The sequence below is a fragment of the Xenopus tropicalis genome, chromosome 9, assembly GCF_000004195.4.
Source record: "Xenopus tropicalis strain Nigerian chromosome 9, UCB_Xtro_10.0, whole genome shotgun sequence".
In the NCBI taxonomy this organism is placed as follows: domain Eukaryota; kingdom Metazoa; phylum Chordata; class Amphibia; order Anura; family Pipidae; genus Xenopus; species Xenopus tropicalis.
In genome coordinates, this window is record NC_030685.2 from 2,042,210 (window position 1) to 2,063,578 (window position 21,369).

General features: G+C 50.9%; 3 protein-coding genes across 6 annotated transcripts; 1 reads left to right on the plus strand and 2 right to left on the minus strand.

The window, feature by feature from the left end:
• Positions 1-4,874: 4,874 nt before the first annotated feature.
• On the minus strand, positions 4,875-9,865 carry LOC105946205 (tripartite motif-containing protein 14). The gene is made up of 2 exons (XM_031893705.1): positions 8,859-9,865; positions 4,875-4,913 (listed from the first exon to the last, which is right to left on the minus strand). The coding sequence occupies exon 1, from the start codon at positions 9,538-9,540 to the stop codon at positions 8,902-8,904; it is 639 nt and encodes a 212-aa protein (XP_031749565.1). The 5' UTR covers positions 9,541-9,865; the 3' UTR covers positions 4,875-4,913; positions 8,859-8,901.
• On the minus strand, positions 4,933-6,533 carry LOC101734612 (E3 ubiquitin/ISG15 ligase TRIM25-like). The gene is made up of 3 exons (XM_031893304.1): positions 5,600-6,533; positions 5,136-5,419; positions 4,933-4,950 (listed from the first exon to the last, which is right to left on the minus strand). Exons 1-3 carry the CDS (start codon positions 6,450-6,452, stop codon positions 4,933-4,935), a joined length of 1,155 nt encoding a protein of 384 aa, XP_031749164.1. The 5' UTR covers positions 6,453-6,533.
• Positions 9,866-14,781: 4,916 nt separating the features above from the next.
• Positions 14,782-21,336, plus strand: spns1 (spinster homolog 1). Of its 4 annotated transcripts, none has more exons than XM_031892480.1 (13): positions 14,782-15,094; positions 17,235-17,500; positions 17,744-17,809; positions 18,070-18,206; positions 18,316-18,467; positions 18,538-18,604; positions 18,691-18,833; positions 18,939-19,091; positions 19,170-19,359; positions 19,431-19,496; positions 19,652-19,750; positions 19,835-20,006; positions 20,281-21,336. In XM_031892480.1, exons 2-13 carry the CDS (start codon positions 17,260-17,262, stop codon positions 20,373-20,375), a joined length of 1,581 nt encoding a protein of 526 aa, XP_031748340.1. In that variant the 5' UTR covers positions 14,782-15,094; positions 17,235-17,259; the 3' UTR covers positions 20,376-21,336.
• Positions 21,337-21,369: the final 33 nt, after the last annotated feature.

Genomic DNA, 21,369 nt, shown 5'->3' on the forward strand with positions numbered 1-21,369 from the left:
GGTAGGTTGGGTTTAGCAGGGGGGTAGGAGGGGGGTAAGTGCTTATTATATGGGGTTGGTACTTTTTGGTTGCACCCCTGGGCAGCCTGGTGCCACTCAGTACACAATGCCAGGGGTAGGTACGGGCACGGCAGGGGCACCGACTAAAGATAATGTTTGTGTTGATGGTTTCACAGGAAGGAAAGTGCAAGATGGCGTCGGAGAATGGAAATACCAGAAAGTACATGGAACAGTTGGAGACAACGTTACGACCTGAAAACCGTAGATTTGATTTAGCGGCGAATGATGAATCTGCTCAGAAACATAAAGGGTCCAGTTCAGCACGGACAGCGCTAGTAGGCCCGCCTGGGGTTTTTGATATCATTGATACGTACGACAGACCAGCCGAGGCTTCTACAGTTGGTTGCTATGCTGAGACAGGTTCCTACGCCCATGGGGGGGGACAAAATAAACCTGGGAAACGGGTCCCCAAGGCCGGAGCCTACGCTGCCGCTGGGGTGGGGGAGGCCAAGGCTGAATATAGTGTATTTGGGGCAGAAGCCAAAGGCCCCAATGCCTCAGCTGGAGCAGAAGCCAATGCCTACAGAGCTGGGGCAATGGTCAGAGCGGAGGTGGGAAGTGTTTCTGCCGCTGCCGGGCCTGTTAAAGCCACTCTTGGCCTTGGGGTGGATACTGGGGTGCAGGTGGGGGCAGATGGGATTGAGGCAAAAATCTTAGGCACCGGGATTAGAGTTGGACCCAATCCAAGTGTTTCTGTACTTGGCTCTGGACTTACTTGTGTTATTTTATAAGACCATTCACAGGTTCCTGGATCTAATAATTCAGCTTGATTTCATAATACAAATACCCCCATTCTTATCCCTTTAATGAGTCCTTTTATTCATTCGCCTCCTCACCCCCCTCCTCTATTTAATCTTTCCCTCCCCCCGTGATATATCCACCCCCCCCCCACACCCAATAAAAACATGCACTTTATTTGCTGCTGATAAATGTATAGAATGTCTTGGGGTTGTTCTTACTCAGTGAGAATACGGCAGCCCTGTGTATATATATATCTCATTATAGGAATGCACACAGGGCTGTATAATCCGTGTATTATCCCTATAGGCACCGCACAAATGTCTGTAATCTGCTATTTGTGGACCCTTTATGAGAATAAAATCTGCTAAAAGCTCAGTTTCTGGCTTATGAATCCACGGGGGGTTATTTACAATGTCCCCAGATGTCCCCCCCCCTTAGTTCTAGAACAGTAAGTGGGTGCCATATGCAATACCATCATTGTAAATTTTACAGTTTCCCAGTGGGTGTTGGGAAATGTAGTCTGAGCTTGTGTAGAAAGTAACCGGTAAGTGGGGGCCTCTTGTACCCGGGGGTGCAGGTATCAGTCTATATATCAGCAAGCTCTTGTGTATAGTCAGTGTAATCCCCAATCCCCATAGACCCACCCTTATTAGCCGGACGGATTGCAGTGGGGGGGTCATTAGACAATGTACTGACTGTCACCCCTTGAATTTTTGTGATTCACCAATCAGGAGCCAAGTAAAAACCTGTAAGGACCCCTGGGGGGGGGGGGTTCGTAGGCACTTTTTGGTTTAAAAGGTATAGGACTGGGCATATTATCTGTCCCAAAGTAATGGGGGCCTGCCACTCACACACACAAAGCTGTACAATTAGGGGCACATTTACTAAGCAATTTTGAGAAAATGCTACTCGATTTTTCTGATATTGTTTCTGGAAAAGTTCAAGCTTTTCTGAAAATTGTCCAGAAAAATTCGAGTTTTCCAAAAATAACTCCCAAAATTCGTGATTTATTTTAAGGTTTACTTAACTTATTTTTCGCCAAAAAAAATGTGACAGCCTATCCTTGACATAATTTCAAGGAGAAGTTAATCCCCTCATTGTTTTCTGTTTCACCCACTTTAAAGGACAACTAAAGCCTAAAAATGAATATGGCTAGAAATGTTTATCTGTGTGTTTGAGCCCCTGTACCAGCCCAACATCCCCAAAGCTCTATAGAAATAAAGCCCCATGCCCCTGAAGATGCCCACAGTAGCTCTCCATCTTTTGCCCAACTACTGCACATGCTCAGTCTGCTCTTGGCTGATGTCACTGAGCTTAGGGAGCGACTCCCAATATTCTTCTTTCCCCTGCCTGCTTGCTCTAGTCTCTGCCTGTTCCCTACATGCATACAGGCCAACCAATCACAGTCCTGTCTGGCTGCTCCCTAAATAACTGAAGTCCTGCTCTGGCACTTTGAGCTTGGGGCGAGACTTTAGCTGAATCCTTATTGTGGGACTTTTCTTTCCCCCTTGTAATGATCCCAAATACTGAGCTGTGTAACAAATATAAGTTACAAAGGTTGGAAACAGAGGCAGAAGCTGTGACAAAAGTTCCAGTCACTTTGCTGTTACAAACAGCCCCTCTGGGAATAAACTGCCCCATTGGAAAGGTTTCTCTGTATGTAACACAGTGACTGTATCTGCCCCTTACACTCCCCCCCAGGGCTAAGGTACAGAATATTACTAGCTTTAGCACTGGGGCTTTTATATACACACACACACACAGCCCAATAACTTGTGTCAAAGTGTTTATGAAGCAGTTGCATGGGGGTGTGTGTGCATTACACACGGGGAGAGGCCAAACTGTGCCAGTAGGTGTATAGGCAGAACAACATGTACAGGGGAACCTCTGCACAAACACTATGTTCCTTCCCAGGATGCAAAGTGACTGACACTGAGCTCAGAGTTTGTGTCTCACTATTATAAACAGGCTGTGTATGGCACCCCCAGGCTGCGTGTGGCACCCCCAGGCTGCGTGTGGCACCCCCAGGCTGCGTGTGGCGCCCCCGGTCTGTATGGCACCCCCAGGCTGCTCAGCAACCCTTTGCTTTGGTCAGTGTAATGTGAGTGTTAGAGAGAGTCATTTGTAGAAGGAGAGAATTCAGAATGTGTTTTGGTTGGAAAAAGCCCCAATTATCTCCTGAGCTGATATTTTGGGGGATGGGGATATGGGAATATTTGGGAGTCTGTTGTAAACAAGTTATGTCTAAATACTGAGCTAAAGCTTGTTTGTATTGATATCCTGTAATAAACTGTGTATAATAGGGCAGCGCTAGTTTATATGTACCTGTACCCATGATGCACCTGTGTCTCTGTGCCAATGGGATCATTTGTAGCTTCCACCTAGTTCTCTATGGAGGTTGAAGGAAAAAAATATATACACAAGAGCAGTGACCAATGAGAATGCTGATTCCCTGTGTCAGGCCCCTTGCTGGTACCTTACATATAGAGATAATGATGGCATTTTCCCGTCATTATATGGCACAGGAATCAGACATGGGGATAAAGGGACAGACTTGTTCAGTGCTGGGAAACTGTGCTTATTGCTCCCAACTCCAATTGCAGGAACAGAGAACAGGGAGCCGGATTTACTCACATCAGCTGGGATTCTCATTGGAGGATTCTTTTGCATATTTATGCAGCCACTGGCTCTGGAGAGCTGGGAAAGTTTCATTAAACAAAAACACTAAACCCCACATTACATTACAGGGCAACACAGGAACCAGTGCAGGCTGCATATTATGATTCTTATTATTAATCAGCTTCTATGGCAGATATTACCTGACGTGCTGTTTTGATAATTTACTACGTTCCCTAAGCTCCGCCTCCCAACAGCAGCCCAGAGCAAACTGAGCATGTGCAGGAGCCAGATCTTATAGAAGATGGTCTAACAAAGTAACAAGATGGCGGCCCCCTCTGGACAACTTTGAAAGCATAAATCATTACTGTAATTAGGCTTCTCAACCTCTGGGCTTGTGCAGTAAGTTCAGAATGTTTATGTTTATGTTCAGAATACAAAATACAGCATTTCTACTGATTTCTAATTTTAGACTTTAGTTCCCCTTTAATATCATCTTGGATCCCCTTGGAAGGACCAATCCATTAAGTGATCAGGAGCTCAATGACCATGATGGAGGAGGGGATCTGAGTGCCAGCCTGGCACCATGCCGCCATCTTGTTTCCTTATCCCAGGTATCACTTGTGATGGCCCCATGTAGCACATTATCTGCTATACAGGACAAGCACAAGTGACCCCTGGGAAAAGGAAACAAGATGGCGGCATGGTGCCCAGATGGAGAGCACCCCAGTCCCGTGTGGTTTATACCGAATAAATATGACTTTCCTTGACCTTTAATTGCTGGGGAGTTTTGCAGGTTTAACGTTAGTAATTATTGAAAACATCAAAGGGCCAATGGAAAACAATAAAAGTATAAACCAATTGCAAGTCACATACCAAATGAAACAACTCAGCTTTGTGTGTAGTTGAGCAATACAAATGCACATATCAGTTCTGGTACAGAGATAATAAAGGTAAAAGCAACATTTATATCAGAGAAATGCTGAGAAATATTTATATTTATGTATTTTGTGCAGGGAACCAATAGGAGCTTCACCCACCCCCAGGGATCTCTCCAGTATTAACTACCCGTATCCAAGGGCCCATATCCACCATCACAAATCATGGGCCCAATACTATTAGGTATAAGGGCCCCCTCCCCTCCCTTGGGGTTCTGCATTATTAGCTCTTTACCCACCCAGGTTCCTTGGGGGTGGGACTATCCAATTTAGTAGAAAGGGGGCCCAAATGAATAAAAACCCTAGTCAGAATGAACCATGCCACAATGTGGGTGTATACAACTCATCCAACTTGGGTCCCTCCAGTCATTACTCATTACAGCGGGATCAGCGGGATCAGTTGAATCAGCAGAATCAGCGGGATCAGCAGGATCAGCGGGATCAGCTAATGATTCTCACCCAGGCATTTTTGCGCCACACAGAGAACGCAGCATGAAGGGGCTCAGTGAATTTGGCAGTGAAGGTGTGTAGGTGCCTGATTGGCTCACTCAGCTCATAGAAGGACAGGCGTCCGGCCTCATAGTCCAATGAGATCCTAATTCTCCAACAGGAAGGTACGTGGGGTAACTGTGTAACTATATTGTCATGTTTCACTGCATATTTATTCAATGTTTTATACAAACGCCAGGACTTGTTATTATTTCCAATCAAAGACTGAACTACGTGCCTCTCTATACTGGGATAGGCCACCCCTACCCCCCAGCCCATTGATTCACTGACCTCCATTTCCCAGTAACATCGCCCTGAGGGGAAACTCTTGGTGCTTAAAACCTGAGAAGATTCAAATCTGTCCGGGGTTAGTGGGTGACGCTGGTCTGTCCGTGAGAAGGAGGCACATTTCCTGTCCCCTGATACTGATACATTATTAGCCGCCGAGTTTGTGTCCAGCACCAGGTCCATAGTCTTCTGCCCCCAGATCCTTCCCTTTATCCTGGTCACAATCCCAGCTAAGCCTGTGACTAACGTCTCTGAAATGTCCAGATCTACTAGGTGCATATCCAAGGCTGGGAATGGGGGACTGTGCGGTTTGTTTTCCTTTACATTTTCATATAAATATTTGGTGTTCTCCCACTTCTTCTCATTATTATATTCTTGGGCCACTTTCTCCTCCAGAAGACCACAAAAGGCAGCTCCATGGGATTCCCGATGTTCCTGTAGGACAGCAAGTGGATCTGCCATGTTGCACAGCTCCTCAATGTGCCGGATCATCCTGGACATCTCGTCCTTCTTTATCTCCAGCTCCCGAATCAAACTAGTGAATGTGAGTGAGAGCTCCTCTTTCTGTCTGGAGACCTCACTCAGGACTCTCTTCTCCAGGGCTTCCAGACGATACCTGATGTTTTTAAACAGGTCAGTGACTCTCTCTGTCTCACCGGCTGCTCTTTCTTCCATGTCTCTGCTTCGCTCCTGCAGCCTCTGGACTTCTCTCTCAGTCTCCTTTATCTTTGGGCTCAGTTTCTCCAGAACTTTCCTCAGTTTCTTTTTCTTCTTCTCAGAGGCCTCTTTCAGTGCTCGCAAACAGTGGCCCCAGTGCCCCCCGGCCAGGCAGCAGGAGGCACAGATACAGGCACCATCATAGCAGCAGTAATACTCCAGGAGCTTTTTGTGGCGGGAGCATTTTCTGTTGCTGAAGGAAGTGGTGGGTTTAATTAAGACGTGTTCCAGAGATTTGATGTGGGCAGTTATATGGGCGCCACACAGGGAGGTCTCACACAGGAGACAGGATTTAGCGGCGGGTACAGGAGCATGAACACAGTAAGTACAAAGGACCCCAGTTCCATTGGACTTTGGGAGAGCAGAAAGGAGTCGCTCCGCTATGTTCCGCAGCCTCAGGTTCCTTTTCAGTTCCGGTTGCCTTCGGTATCTCTGCCTGCATTCAGGGCAAGAAGGGGTTTCGCCTATCTCCTTCTGACCATCCCACGTTCTCCCAATGCAGCCCTGGCAGAAGCTATGGCCACACGGTAGGGTTACGGGATCTGTATAAATGTCCCAACAGATGGAGCAGTTTAGCTCTTCTCTCAGATCTGCGGCCGCCATTGCTGGAAGCAGGAACAAAATGTTAATATTTTTGACCGTTTTTTTTGTAGAGGAGGGCAATAATCTAGTCGTTTGCACATTAACTCCTTTACTGCGAGCCATAAACCTCCAGGATTCAATGTACTGAGTTATTTAGCACTGCCTGGAATGTATTAACTGAACTGAATTGCAGTAATGTGTAACATTAATTGCACCATCTGCGTGGCAACACTGTCCCTTACAATAGTCACTTATCTGCTGTGGTGAAACTGCCCATGTACAGTATGCACGTAACGTGGGTTGGCAGAGGATGGGTTAAAGGGGCACTAAGCCCAAATAGCGGCAGCACTGTATTTATCGGCACAGGTTTCTGTGCTTTGAAATGGAGCCTATTGGACAATTCTCTTGTGTATATATTTTTTTTGAGCCTCCGTAGAAACTAGGGGGAGTCTAAACATTAATTCATAAATGATCCCGGCCAAATGATCCCATTGGCACAGAGACACAGGTGCATCATGGGTACAGGTACATATAAACTAGCGCCGCCCTATTATACACAGTTTATTACAGGATATCAATACAAACAAGCTTTAGCTCAGTATTTAGACATAACTTGTTTACAACAGACTCCCAAATATTCCCATATCCCCATCCCCCAAAATATCAGCTCAGGAGATAATTGGGGCTTTTTCCAACCAAAACACATTCTGAATTCTCTCCTTCTACAAATGACTCTCTCTCTCTCCTTCTACAAATGACACTCACATTACACTGACCAAAGCAAAGGGTTGCTGAGCAGCCGGGGGGTGCCATACACAGCCTGGGGGGGGTGCCATACAGACTGGGGGGGCCCATACACAGCCTGTTTATAATAGTGAGACACAAACTCTGAGCTCAGTGTCAGTCACTTTGCATCCTGGGAAGGAACATAGTGTTTGTGCAGAGGTTCCCCTGTACATGTTGTTCTGCCTATACACCTACTGGCACAGTTTGGCCTCTCCCCGTGTGTAATGCACACACACCCCCATGCAACTGCTTCATAAACACTTTGAGAGATGCTGTTTGATTATATCTCCACGGCTAAAGTGAATAGTGCTCAATGCTTTCAATATGGGAGAGATCATGATATGCAAATCAATCTATTACATATAAACAGTTGTGATGGGTAATTTATTTCCAGATAGATTGTTTTATATAAGCAAAACAACTGAAACTTTTCACTCTATGGTATATAAGTGATAGAATCAACCTATTTATTTGTGTAATTAAGAATATAATGCTTTTAAATAATTGTACTGAGTTCAGTTTCTCTAAGTTCTGCCTCTGTTTCCATCATTTGTAACTTATATTTGTTACACAGCTCAGTATTTGGGATCATTACAAGGGGGAAAGAAAAGTCCCACAATAAGGATTCAGCTAAAGTCTCGCCCCAAGCTCAAAGTGCCAGAGCAGGACTTCAGTTATTTAGGGAGCAGCCAGACAGGACTGTGATTGGTTGGCCTGTATGCATGTAGGGAACAGGCAGAGACTAGAGCAAGCAGGCAGGGAAAGAAGAATATTGGGAGTCGCTCCCTAAGCTCAGTGACATCAGCCAAGAGCAGACTGAGCATGTGCAGTAGTTGGGCAAAAGATGGAGAGCTACTGTGGGCATCTTCAGGGGCATGGGGCTTTATTTCTATAGAGCTTTGGGGATGTTGGGCTGGTACAGGGGCTCAAACACACAGCTAAACATTTCTACCCATATTCTTTTTTAGGCTTTAGTGTCCCTTTAATGCACAGAGCAATGTTCCTGCCTCCCAACCGCACCCTCCCAGGGCTGTAATTGTGCTTTGTTGCCATGGCAGGGCCCTACATTGCCCTATACAGGCAGGTAGGCTATAATATAAATTTTATTAGCAGTGAGTTAAAATTCCAATGAAGTCTATTTTATTGTGGGAAGAGATATTTATATGTTTATTTGGCCTCTGGGACTGTCTCTTGGGGGAGAGGGGAAACAGGCATTGGGTAGCAGCTTTGGTACCAGCCCAACAGCCCCAAACCCTTAGCTGGGGTGATCTGAGATCCCGGAGATGCCCCATTAGCCCCCCATCTTCTGCTGATCCCCAGTAAATTTGATCTCTAACACATTTCTCATAAATTGTAATAGAAAAAAAATCATTTGCGTTAAGTCGCGGGAAAGAAACTTGATCGCAATGAAAATCAGATTATTTATTTAAAAAAAAGAAAAACAAAATAGAGACTCCGCCTCCCACTGACATCAATTTTATAAATTTGACTTCAGAAAATTCAAACCTGAAAATATTCAAATTCATATTTTCATATTTTTTTTTTTTTGCCATGATTTCCTTGAATTGCGGAAAAATATAATGTAGGCAAATGATTGAGTTCTGAGTACAGTACTGGCCCAGACTGGAACCTGTATTACCCCACACGTTCCATGGCCCATTGGACCCATACTAGGGCCGAGGGACTAACTTATGATTCTGACCCACCCCCTCCCTATACAGAATGCGGCATGGAGGGGCTCAGTGAAGGAGGCGGAGAAGGTGTGTAAGTGCCTGATTGGCTCACTCAGCTCATAGAAGGACAGGCGTCCGGCCTCATAGTCCAAAAAGACTCGAATTCTCCAACAGGAAGGGCTGTAGGGCAACTCTGTATCTACCCAGTCATGTCGCACTGAATAGTTATCATCCATTAGGTCTAACCCTAAATGCCAGGACTTCTTGTTATTCCCAATAATGGACTGGTCTCCCCCCCTGTCTATACTGGGATAGGCCACCCCCACAAACCAGCCCCACAGTTCGCTCACGTCCATATCCCAGTAATGTCGCCCCGAGGAGAAACTCCTGGTGCTCAAAACCTGATACGACTCAAATCTCCCGGGTCCTACTGGGTGAAACTGGGTCGTCTCAGAAGAACATACGTATTTCCTGTCCTCTGATACCGACACATCATTGGCTGCAGTGATTGGATCCAGTACCAGGTCTGTAGCCTCCTCCCCAGAGATCCACCATCTCCTCACCCAAGTCACAATCCCAGCTAAGCCTGTGAGCAACGTCTCGGAGATCTGTTCCACGTCCACATCCCCCACTGCAACTGGGACCTTCATGTCATCCCTCTCCCTGCCCCTGTTATCTGCCCCCTCAGTATCTACCACTCTGCCCACATTATCTGCCCCCTCAGTATCTACCACTCTGCTGTCATTATCTGCCCCCTCAGTATCCCCTTCCACTCTGCCCTCATTATCTGCCCCCTCAGTATCCCCTTCCACTCTGCTCTCATTATCTGCCCCCTCAGTATCCCCTTCCACTCTGCCCTCATTATCTGCCCCCTCAGTATCCCCTTCCACTCTGCTCTCATTATATGCCCCCTCAGTATCCCCTTCCACTCTGCCCTCATTATCTGCCCCCTCAGTATCCCCTTCCACTCTGCCCTCATTATCTGCCCCCTCAGTATCCCCTTCCACTCTGCCCTCATTATCTGCCCCCTCAGTATCCCCTTCCACTCTGCCCTCATTATCTGCCCCCTCAGTATCCCCTCCCACTCTGCTCTCATTATCTGCCCCCTCAGTATCCCCTTCCACTCTGCCCTCAGTATCTGCCCCCTCAGTATCCCCTTCCACTCTGCCCTCAGTATCTGCCCCCTCAGTATCCCCTTCCACTCTGCCCTCATTATCTGCCCACTCAGTATCCCCTTCCACTCTGCCCTCATTATCTGCCCCCTCAGTATCACCTTCCACTCTGCCCTCATTATCTGCCCCCCCAGTATCCCCTCCCACTCTGCCCTCATTATCTGCCCCCTCAGTATCCCCTTCTTCTCTGCCCCCAGTATCTGCCCCCTCAGATTCCCGTTGTTCCTGTAGGACAGCGAGTGGATCTGCCATGTTGCACAGCTCCTCAATGTGCCGGATCTTCCTGGACATCTCGTCCTTCTTTATCTCCAGCTCCCGGATCAGATCCCCGAGTTGGAGTGAAACTATAACTTTCTGCATGGAGAGCTGAATGTGAAGTTGTTCTTCTAGAAGACTGAGTCGTTCCCTGATGTCTCTAAAGAGAGCGTTAATCTGCTCTGTTACACCGGCTGCCTTTTCTTGCACTTCTCTCCTGCGCTCCTGAAGGTTCTGGATTTGCCCCTCGGTCTCCTCTCTCTCTGGGCTCAGTTTCTCCAGAACTTTCCTCAGTTTCTCTTTCTTCTTCTCCGAGGCCTCGCTCAGTGGCTCCACCTTGTGGCCCCGGTGCTCTGGAGCCAGGCAGCAGGAGGAACACATACAGGCTCCATCCCGGGGGCAATAATACTCCAGCAGTTTGTTATGGACGGAACATTTTCTGCTCTGAAAGGAGGCTATGGGTCGGATTAGGGAATGTTCCAGCGCCCTGTTGTGTATCTGCAGATGGGCCCCGCAGAGAGACGCCTGGCACTGCAGGCACGACTGGGCAGCGGGTACAGGATAGCAGATACAGTAGGTGCAGGGAATCCCATTCTCCCCCGGGTCTGGCTGGGCTGCACGGAACCACCCCGCTATGTTCCCCAGAGTCCGGTTCCGGGGTAGGTCCGGGGGTCCCTCATACTCCGCTCTGCATTCTGGGCAGGAATAACCCCCAGATCCCCCCGGGGCTCCCAGCGCCCCCCCAGTGCAGCCCCGGCAGAAATTGTGCCCACAGGGCAGCATCACAGGATCGGTATAAATGCCCCGGCAGACGGGGCAAGTGAGCTGGTCTCTCAGATCCGCAGCCGAAGCCATTCCGGCCAAACGGCAGGAGAAACGAAACTTACAGTCGGGGGCAGAGCTGCCAAGTTGCCTGCGGAGGCAACGCTTCCTGGTTAACCCTGTAGGTGCCTGGGGGCAGAGTCAGATCAGAACCACAAACGGTAGAAGTGACCCATTTAGCAACAGGCAAGACCCGAAGCTACAGGTTCAAACTGCGGGGGCGGAGCTTGTGCTTACACTTTTAACCCCTAAATGCCACGTGAGACGAGTGTCTGAGTAAAGTGGCAGCTGGGCAGTAATTATCCAATTCTATATGTGAATGAGGCGGCTGACTCCTCCCTCTCCTATAGAGCCCATAACCTGAGATTAAAGGGCAACTCCACCCAAACACAACAAAGTCAACATAATTACAAACAACTTTGCAATAAACATCAATTATATATGCAGCCATTTTAGCATTTTTAATGTAATCAGATGTTTTGGAACAATTCCCTAAGCCCCGCCCCCTGCGGATCTGCCGGAACTACTTTGTAATAAGCGTAGTCGCCTGTCCCCAGCCTTCAGCCTCCCAATCCCACAATCCCCTGACCCCCATGTGACTGCTGGAAAGTGGCAGAAGAGAAAGGCAAATATTTCTAAAACTGTGGAAAAATAAATAACGAAGACCAACTGCAAAGTTTCGAGGAATAGGATGTTCTATAACATATTAAAAGTTCATTTTAAGGTGAACTGCCCCTTTAAGGGTTTCAGTTGTCTTTTATTGCCCCAGAAAACTGGAAATTCAGCAAATTCCACCAACAAACACCTCAGTGTAAACACTGCCTGGGGGCCCCACACGTGGCCAATCCCACGGCTCTATAGCAGGGGGACCCCAATGTTTCTATATATCTGTAACCTTGTTATGGGCTAAGGGGGCCCAGCCTGAAGGCCAGTTAGGGGGGGATTTGGGGTGAGTGCTTATTTGTGCCCTGGGTACCCCTGGAACTATAGCGGGGTGACTGTTACCCCAATGTTTCTATATATCTGTAACCTTGTTATGGGCTAAGGGGGCCCAGCCTGAAGGCCAGTTAGGGGGGGATTTGGGGGCTTATTTGTGCCCTGGGTACCCCTGGAACTATAGCAGGGTGACTGTTACCCCAATGTTTCTATATATCTGTAACCTTGTTATGGGCTAAGGGGGCCCAGCCTGAAGGCCAGTTAGGGGGGGATTTGGGGTGAGTGCTTATTTGTGCCCTGGGTACCCCTGGAACTATAGCGGGGTGACTGTTACCCCAATGTTTCTATATATCTGTAACCTTGTTATGGGCTAAGGGGGCCCAGCCTGAAGGCCAGTTAGGGGGGATTTGGGGGCTTATTTGTGCCCTGGGTACCCCTGGAACTATAGCGGGGTGACTGTTACCCCAATGTTTCTATATATCTGTAACCTTGTTATGGGCTAAGGGGGCCCAGCCTGAAGGCCAGTTAGGGGGGGATTTGGGGTGAGTGCTTATTTGTGCCCTGGGTACCCCTGGAACTATAGCGGGGAGACTGTTACCCCAATGTTTCTATATATCTGTAACCTTGTTATGGGCTAAGGGGGCCCAGCCTGAAGGCCAGTTAGGGGGGATTTGGGGGCTTATTTGTGCCCTGGGTACCCCTGGAACTATAGCGGGGTGACTGTTACCCCAATGTTTCTATATATCTGTAACCTTGTTATGGGCTAAGGGGGCCCAGCCTGAAGGCCAGTTAGGGGGGGATTTGGGGTGAGTGCTTATTTGTGCCCTGGGTACCCCTGGAACTATAGCGGGGTGACTGTTACCCCAATGTTTCTATATATCTGTAACCTTGTTATGGGCTAAGGGGGCCCAGCCTGAAGGCCAGTTAGGGGGGGATTTGGGGTGAGTGCTTATTTGTGCCCTGGGTACCCCTGGAACTATAGGGGGGTGACTGTTACCCCAATGTTTCTATATATCTGTAACCTTGTTATGGGCTAAGGGGGCCCAGCCTGAAGGCCAGTTAGGGGGGGATTTGGGGTGAGTGCTTATTTGTGCCCTGGGTACCCCTGGAACTATAGCGGGGTGACTGTTACCCCAATGTTTCTATATATCTGTAACCTTGTTATGGGCTAAGGGGGCCCAGCCTGAAGGCCAGTTAGGGGGGATTTGGGGGCTTATTTGTGCCCTGGGTACCCCTGGAACTATAGCGGGGTGACTGTTACCCCAATGTTTCTATATATCTGTAACCTTGTTATGGGCTAAGGGGGCCCAGCCTGAAGGCCAGTTAGGGGGGGATTTGGGGTGAGTGCTTATTTGTGCCCTGGGTACCCCTGGAACTATAGCGGGGTGACTGTTACCCCAATGTTTCTATATATCTGTAACCTTGTTATGGGCTAAGGGGGCCCAGCCTGAAGGCCAGTTAGGGGGGGATTTGGGGTGAGTGCTTATTTGTGCCCTAGGTACCCCTGGAACTATAGTGGGGTGACTGTTACCCCAATGTTTCTATATATCTGTAACCTTGTTATGGGCTAAGGGGGCCCAGCCTGAAGGCCAGTTAGGGGGGGATTTGGGGTGAGTGCTTATTTGTGCCCTGGGTACCCCTGGAACTATAGCGGGGTGACTGTTACCCCAATGTTTCTATATATCTGTAACCTTGTTATGGGCTAAGGGGGCCCAGCCTGAAGGCCAGTTAGGGGGGGATTTGGGGTGAGTGCTTATTTGTGCCCTGGGTACCCCTGGAACTATAGCGGGGTGACTGTTACCCCAATGTTTCTATATATCTGTAACCTTGTTATGGGCTAAGGGGGCCCAGCCTGAAGGCCAGTTAGGGGGGATTTGGGGTGAGAGCTTATTTGTGCCCTGGGTACCCCTGGAACTATAGCGGGGTGACTGTTACCCCAATGTTTCTATATATCTGTAACCTTGTTATGGGCTAAGGGGGCCCAGCCTGAAGGCCAGTTAGGGGGGGATTTGGGGTGAGTGCTTATTTGTGCCCTGGGTACCCCTGGAACTATAGCAGGGTGACTGTTACCCCAATGTTTCTATATATCTGTAACCTTGTTATGGGCTAAGGGGGCCCAGCCTGAAGGCCAGTTAGGGGGGGATTTGGGGTGAGTGCTTATTTGTGCCCTGGGTACCCCTGGAACTATAGCGGGGTGACTGTTACCCCAATGTTTCTATATATCTGTAACCTTGTTATGGGCTAAGGGGGCCCAGCCTGAAGGCCAGTTAGGGGGGGATTTGGGGTGAGTGCTTATTTGTGCCCTGGGTACCCCTGGAACTATAGCGGGGTGACTGTTACCCCAATGTTTCTATATATCTGTAACCTTGTTATGGGCTAAGGGGGCCCAGCCTGAAGGCCAGTTAGGGGGAGATTTGGGGTGAGTGCTTATTTGTGCCCTAGGTACCCCTGGAACTATAGTGGGGTGACTGTTACCCCAATGTTTGTATATATGTGTAGGAGTGAGTAGGAGACTGGGGGCTCAGGACATTTCCCCTCACACAGACTGAATAAAGGCAGAAAGCGGCGCAAACTCTGTGACATTTGACACAAGCGAATTCAACCCACCTGAGGCGCCGCCCCATGAGGGCGGGGATTATGTCGGGTCCTCGGATTTGATTGGCTCGCAGAATATCAACAGGAATTGCGCTCAGTGCGTGGGTCACATGGTTCGGTGCTGTCACATGACCTGCGCACAGACTGAGATGGCGATAGCGGAAGTGTGACGGAGAGCTTGTTTGCGGCTGAGGGAGACGGAGCCGGTCGGTCTCTGAGGGGCGGTTGCTAGGGGCTGTTACTAGGGGCGGTTACTAGGGGCCCGGGGCACTTCCAGCTGAGGCCCACTAATTGCTGTCGGAGGCGCTGAGACCGGGACCCTGGCGGATACTGCCGACTGCTACTGAGGCTGCACTGTGTGTGTGCGACTTGTCTGGGAGCTGCGTCTGTGGTGAGTGTCCCCTCACTGAGTACTGGCTCTATGGTGAGTGTCCCCTCACTGAGTACTGACTCTATGGTGAGTGTCCCCTCACTGAGTACCGACTCTATGGTGAGTGTCCCCTCACTGAGTACCGACTCTATGGTGAGTGTCCCCTCACTGAGTACCGACTCTATGGTGAGTGTCCCCTCACTGAGTACCGACTCTATGGTGAGTGTCCCCTCACTGAGTACTGACTCTATGGTGAGTGTCCCCTCACTGAGTACTGACTCTATGGTGAGTGTCCCCTCACTGAGTACTGACTCTATGGTGAGTGTCCCCTCACTGAGTACCGACTCTATGGTGAGTGTCCCCTCACTGAGTACCGACTCTATGGTGAGTGTCCCCTCACTGAGTACTGGCTCTATGGTGAGTGTCCCCTCACTGAGTACTGGCTCTATGGTGAGTGTCCCCTCACTGAGTACTGACTCTATGGTGAGTGTCCCCTCACTGAGTACTGACTCTATGGTGAGTGTCCCCTCACTGAGTACTGACTCTATGGTGAGTGTCCCCTCACTGAGTACTGACTCTATGGTGAGTGTCCCCTCACTGAGTACTGACTCTATGGTGAGTGTCCCCTCACTGAGTGCTTACTCTATGGTGAGTGCCCCCTCACTGAGTACGGACTCTATGGTGAGTGTCCCCTCACTGAGTACTGACTCTATGGTGAGTGTCCCCTCACTGAGTACTGACTCTATGGTGAGTGTCCCCTCACTGAGTACTGACTCTATGGTGAGTGTCCCCTCACTGAGTACTGACTCTATGGTGAGTGTCCCCTCACTGAGTACTGACTCTATGGTGAGTGTCCCCTCACTGAGTGCTTACTCTATGGTGAGTGCCCCCTCACTGAGTACTGACTCTATGGTGAGTGTCCCCTCACTGAGTACTGACTATGGTGAGTGTCCCCTCACTGAGTACTGACTCTATGGTGAGTGTCCCCTCACTGAGTACTGACTCTATGGTGAGTGTCCCCTCACTGAGTACTGACTCTATGGTGAGTGTCCCCTCACTGAGTACTGACTCTATGGTGAGTGTCCCCTCACTGAGTACCGACTCTATGGTGAGTGTCCCCTCACTGAGTACTGACTATGGTGAGTGTCCCCTCACTGAGTACTGACTCTATGGTGAGTGTCCCCTCACTGAGTACTGACTCTATGGTGAGTGCCCCCTCACTGAGTACTGACTCTATGGTGAGTGCCCCCTCACTGAGTACTGACTCTATGGTGAGTGTCCCCTCACTGAGTACTGACTCTATGGTGAGTGCCCACTGCATTATGAATGTCGAATCCCACCCATTAACCATTTCCAAGCTGTGCTGCCCCAGGGGTGGACCCTAATTGCCCCGCTGTGAGCGTAGGGAGGTCACATGACCCTACAGTGTGAGTAGTAAGGCAAACGCTCTGCTCCTGACTCCGCCCCTCCCCATGTGACCTGTGAGCTCAGGGTGCAGAGTCTGTGTCGGCCATTGCGCAATGTTGTTGTGGTGCATCTGTGGGGCATAGAGAGCCTGGGAGCCGGAGCTGCCCTATAGAGATGCCCCACCTGCAGCTAATGCCCCTTCCCTGCCCCCCTACATGCACTGATGCCCCACCTGCAGGTAATGCCCCTTCCCTGCCCCCCTACATGCACTGATGCCCCACCTGCAGATAATGCCCCTTCCCTGCCCCCCTACATGCACTGATGCCCCACCTGCAGATAATGCCCCTTCCCTGCCCCCCTACATGCACTGATGCCCCACCTGCAGATAATGCCCCTTCCCTGCCCCCCTACATGCACTGATGCCCCACCTGCAGGTAATGCCCCTTCCCTGCCCCCCTACATGCACTGATGCCCCACCTGCAGATAATGCCCCTTCCCTGCCCCCCTACATGCACTGATGCCCCACCTGCAGATAATGCCCCTTCCCTGCCCCCCTACATGCACTGATGCCCCACCTGCAGATAATGCCCCTTCCCTGCCCCCCTACATGCACTGATGCCCCACCTGCAGGTAATGCCCCTTCCCTGCCCCCCTACATGCACTGATGCCCCACCTGCAGATAATGCCCCTTCCCTGCCCCCCTACATGCACTGATGCCCCACCTGCAGATAATGCCCCTTCCCTGCCCCCCTACATGCACTGATGCCCCTCTGTCCCCCCAATACAGTCGTTGCTTGTAGAAGAGCGTAACGATGACATCACGGCGCAGCCAAGGAGACGCCGCCCCCTTCCTTACTCAGGCCGATAACACGGAGGAGGAAGGGGCCCCAGATCCAGGGGGCCACTCGTCTGATGAGGAAGAGGAGGAAGGGAAGGATCATGGGAAGGAGGCGCATTTACTCACCGGCATCTCCTACCGACACTCTGTCACCATCGTCATCATCCTCTTCTACATCAACCTGCTCAACTACATGGACCGTTTCACTGTGGCAGGTACAGGGGGGGCGGGGTAACTAGAACTGGGGCCCTGGCAGAGCTTCGATTGGTCCCCCAGGGGCCACGCTCCCTTGTACCCACTGTGCCCTTGTACCCGCTGTGCCCTTGTACCCGCTGTGCCCTTGTACCCGCTGTGCCCTTGTACCCGCTGTGCCCTTGTACCCGCTGTGCCCTTGTACCCGCTGTGCCCTTGTACCCGCTGTGCCCTTGTACCCACTGTGCCCTTTACTCTCTCTGCAGGCGTGCTGTCGGACATTAAGGAAGATTACCACATCTCAGACAGCAACTCCGGATTGGTCCAGACAGGTAGGCGGCCCATCCCTGGGGCGGACGGGTAGGCGGGCCATCCCTGGGGCGGACGGGTAGGCGGGCCATCCCTGGGGCGGACGGGTAGGCGGGCCATCCCTGGGGCGGACGGGTAGGCGGCCCATCCCTGGGGCGGACGGGTAGGCGGCCCATCCCTGGGGCGGACAGGCAGGCGGCCCACCCCTGGGGCGGATGGGTAGGTGTGTAGTAGTGCCGGTGCCTCTGGGGGTCCCTGACATGTTCCCCCCCCCTCCCCGCAGTGTTCATCTGCAGCTACATGTTCCTGGCCCCCGTGTTCGGGTACCTGGGGGATCGATACAACAGGAAGTTGATCATGTGCATCGGGATCTCCTTCTGGTCATTGGTCACTTTGCTCAGCTCCTTTGTCTCCAAACAGGTAATGTACTTATAAGCCCCCCCGGGGGCAGATATTGCTCCTGTAACTGCCCCTGACTGTGGTTCCTTCCAGCTACTTGTTTCACTCAGCTTTCCCTCTGCCCCCTCAGTACTTCTGGCTGTTCCTGCTGACGCGGGGGCTAGTGGGTGTGGGGGAGGCCAGTTACTCGACAATTGCCCCCACCATCATAGCCGATCTCTTCCTGGCCGACCAGCGCAGCCGCATGTTGTCCTTCTTCTACTTTGCTACCCCTGTGGGATGGTAAGTCCTGAGCTTTGATTGGGCAGCCGGACTCGCTGTGCAATGCGCTGAATGTCCCTCCCTCTTACAGCGGCCTCGGCTACATCGCGGGTTCCAAAGTGACCAGCACTGCGGGGGACTGGCACTGGGCACTGAGGGTAAGTGAGCCGCGTTGGGGGCAATTATTTATTGGGTCGCCTCAGTTAACTTGGGGTGACTGACAGATTCCTCTGTTGGGATCCAGGTGACCCCAGGGCTTGGCTTGGTGGCCGTGCTGTTACTGATCTTTGTGGCCAAGGAGCCCCCCCGGGGGGCGCTAGAGAGGAAGTCTGACAGACCCCTGACCAACACTTCCTGGTTCTCAGACGTGAAGGCTCTGCTGAAGAAGTGAGTGTTTCCCTTTAGCCGGAGGGGCGGAGTCTCAGTTCTGGGGAAAGGGGAAGCAAACCCTACGGGAGTTTCATTTCTCTCTCTCTTCCACCCCCCCCCCAGTCCCAGCTTCATCCTCTCCACCTTCGGCTTCACCACTGTGGCTTTCGTGACCGGAGCCCTGGCCCTGTGGGGCCCCACCTACCTGATGAGATCGCGCAGAGTCATATACAAGACCGAGCCGTGCCAGGGAGGGATCTGTAACTATGACGACAGGTAAATGGCGGCGCTCTCCTCCTGTAGGGATGGGTTTATACACTGGTGCCCTCTCTCATTCCCACTTGCCATTCCCAGTATGATCTTTGGGGGGATCACTTGCGTCACTGGCGTCCTGGGGGTCCTGACCGGCGTGGAGATCAGCAAGCGCTACCGCAAAACTAACCCCCGGGCGGATCCACTGGTGTGCGCCGTGGGAATGATCAGCTCCGCCCCCTTCCTCTACCTCTCCTTGGCCTTCGCCGACACTAGCCTCGTGGCTACCTATGTGAGTATCATGTGATGGGGGGGGACCAATCACTGCTGCTTTATCGTTCTGACACACATCTCCCCCCCCAGGCCTTCATCTTCATCGGCGAGACCCTCTTGTCCCTGAACTGGGCGCTCGTAGCCGACATCTTGCTGGTAATCTCTTTCCCCAGGGCCTAATGTGGCGTCTGTGTGCTTCTAAAGGGTTGGGTTTGTCAGAAATGTCAGCAGCTGTATGGTTGCTAGGGTAACCGACACTAGCAACAAGGCAGCAGTGGGAAATAGTAATGATTATGCTTTCCCCTCCCCAGTACGTGGTGATCCCCACGCGCCGTTCCACGGCAGAAGCCTTGCAGATCGTCGTGTCCCACTTGCTGGGAGATGCGGGGAGTCCGTACCTCATTGGGGTGGTAAGTAGGGGCCCCCCAGCTGTAGGGTAGGTTAGCAGCCCCGTGTCATTGCCACTCGAGCTGAGCCCTCTCCCCACTCCTCAGATATCGGATCAGATCCAGAAGGGGAAAGCGCCCTCCTTCCTGATCCAGATGCGCAGCCTGGAGTACGCGCTCATGATCTGCGCCTTCGTGGGGGTGATCGGAGGGGGCTTCTTCCTCGCCACCGCACTCTTCATAGAGAAGGACCGCAAGAGGGCGGAGTTGTTCTCCCAAGGTGAGTGCTTTGTGCCCGGCCCCTGCCCCTGTCCTGTTCCCAGAGCAGGTATGTGCTTATTAACCCCTCCCCTTCTCAGGTATGTGCTTATTAACCCCTCCCCTTCTCAGGTGTCTACTTAATAACCCCTCCCCTTCTCTGGTATGTGCTTATTAACCCCTCCCCTTCTCTGGTATGTACTTATTAACCCCTCCCCTTCTCTGGTATGTACTTATTAACCCCTCCCCTTCTCCGGTGCCTGCTTATTAACCCCTCCCCTTCTGGGCTGTTCCAGGCTTGCTTCCTGCTGATGAAACGGACGCAGAGCGCATTGTGGTCCCCAAACGAGGTCGGTCCACAAAAGTGCCGGTGTCCAGTGTTCTCATCTGAGAGGGGCCCAACAGAACCACAGAACTCGCTTCTGGGAGTACAAAGGGAACAAGGATAACGGACCTGGCGCTGACGGGACTTGCTAAGGACGTGCTGTTTATCGGGGGCACTGCCTGTCCTGATGGGCCTGTGGCTGCTGCTTCCCGCCCCCCCCAGTACCGCAGCCCCCCTTGCTCTCTGCCAGATCCAAGGCTGTGACTGTACTCTCTGTGCCCTAGGGGGCGCTCTGTATTATATTTATTTGCTTTTTAATGGAACTTGTACTTGATTCAGGCCGGGCTGACACTTCTCGTGCAAATAGATTTACTCGTGGCTACAGGATATTGCACCCGCCAGGGGCATCTTTGTGCGGTCGGTACCTGCACACGGGGGCATTGGGGTATCGGAGATGCTCAATATAATGTATTTCCTGTAAAACGGACCTGGTGGGACCTTGTCTGGGGGTTTATAGGGAAGGGATTTTTAATAAGAAGGGTTCACATTCTATAATGACTCCTGTTTTTAGTATTATACTTGCCCTTTAATTGTGGCGCCATGGTAACCATTTAACTCTTTGCTGTACAGACTTTACATTCAGCAGGGATACTGTGAGCATTGGGGACCCCAAACTGCCTGACGCTTGTTCTGACCCACTTGGGGTTCTGCGTAACAAGCAGGGGCTTCGGCCAGTAATGGGGCCCACCTTAGAATATTAAATACATATAGATTGTGGCTCTGTTCCTTTAAGCAGGATGGGTGGGACTGATACTGTAAGGGGTGTTTGTACCAAACTTGCACCCCCCACAGTACCAAATGGTTCAGCCGCAATGGAATTGGTTGACACCATTGCCCCCTCCCCCCTTTAGGGACACTGAAAGATAAGGGGGGCGCCTGGGATAATTCACATTTACTGACAATAGAATCATGGTCTGACAGCTCTGAAATGGTTAAAGAATAAACATTAATGGGGAGTTTAATATCATTTTGTTCTTGTTTTTTTCAGTCGGCCACTGGT

Excerpts from the sequence above, each read along its gene's own strand:
- spns1 (XM_031892480.1), top strand. The coding sequence starts at position 17,260 with ATGACATCACGGCGCAGCCAAGGAGACGCCGCCCCCTTCCTTACTCAG. Across the intron at positions 17,810-18,069 it reads CTCCGGATTGGTCCAGACAG|TGTTCATCTGCAGCTACATG; the intron begins GTAGGCGGCCCA and ends CCCTCCCCGCAG. Across the intron at positions 18,605-18,690 it reads ACTGGCACTGGGCACTGAGG|GTGACCCCAGGGCTTGGCTT; the intron begins GTAAGTGAGCCG and ends GTTGGGATCCAG.
- LOC101734612 (XM_031893304.1), bottom strand. The coding sequence starts at position 6,452 with ATGGCGGCCGCAGATCTGAGAGAAGAGCTAAACTGCTCCATCTGTTGG. Across the intron at positions 5,420-5,599 it reads CCGGCACATTGAGGAGCTGT|CCTTGGATATGCACCTAGTA; the intron begins GCAACATGGCAG and ends CCCCATTCCCAG.
- LOC105946205 (XM_031893705.1), bottom strand. The coding sequence starts at position 9,540 with ATGAAGGTCCCAGTTGCAGTGGGGGATGTGGACGTGGAACAGATCTCC.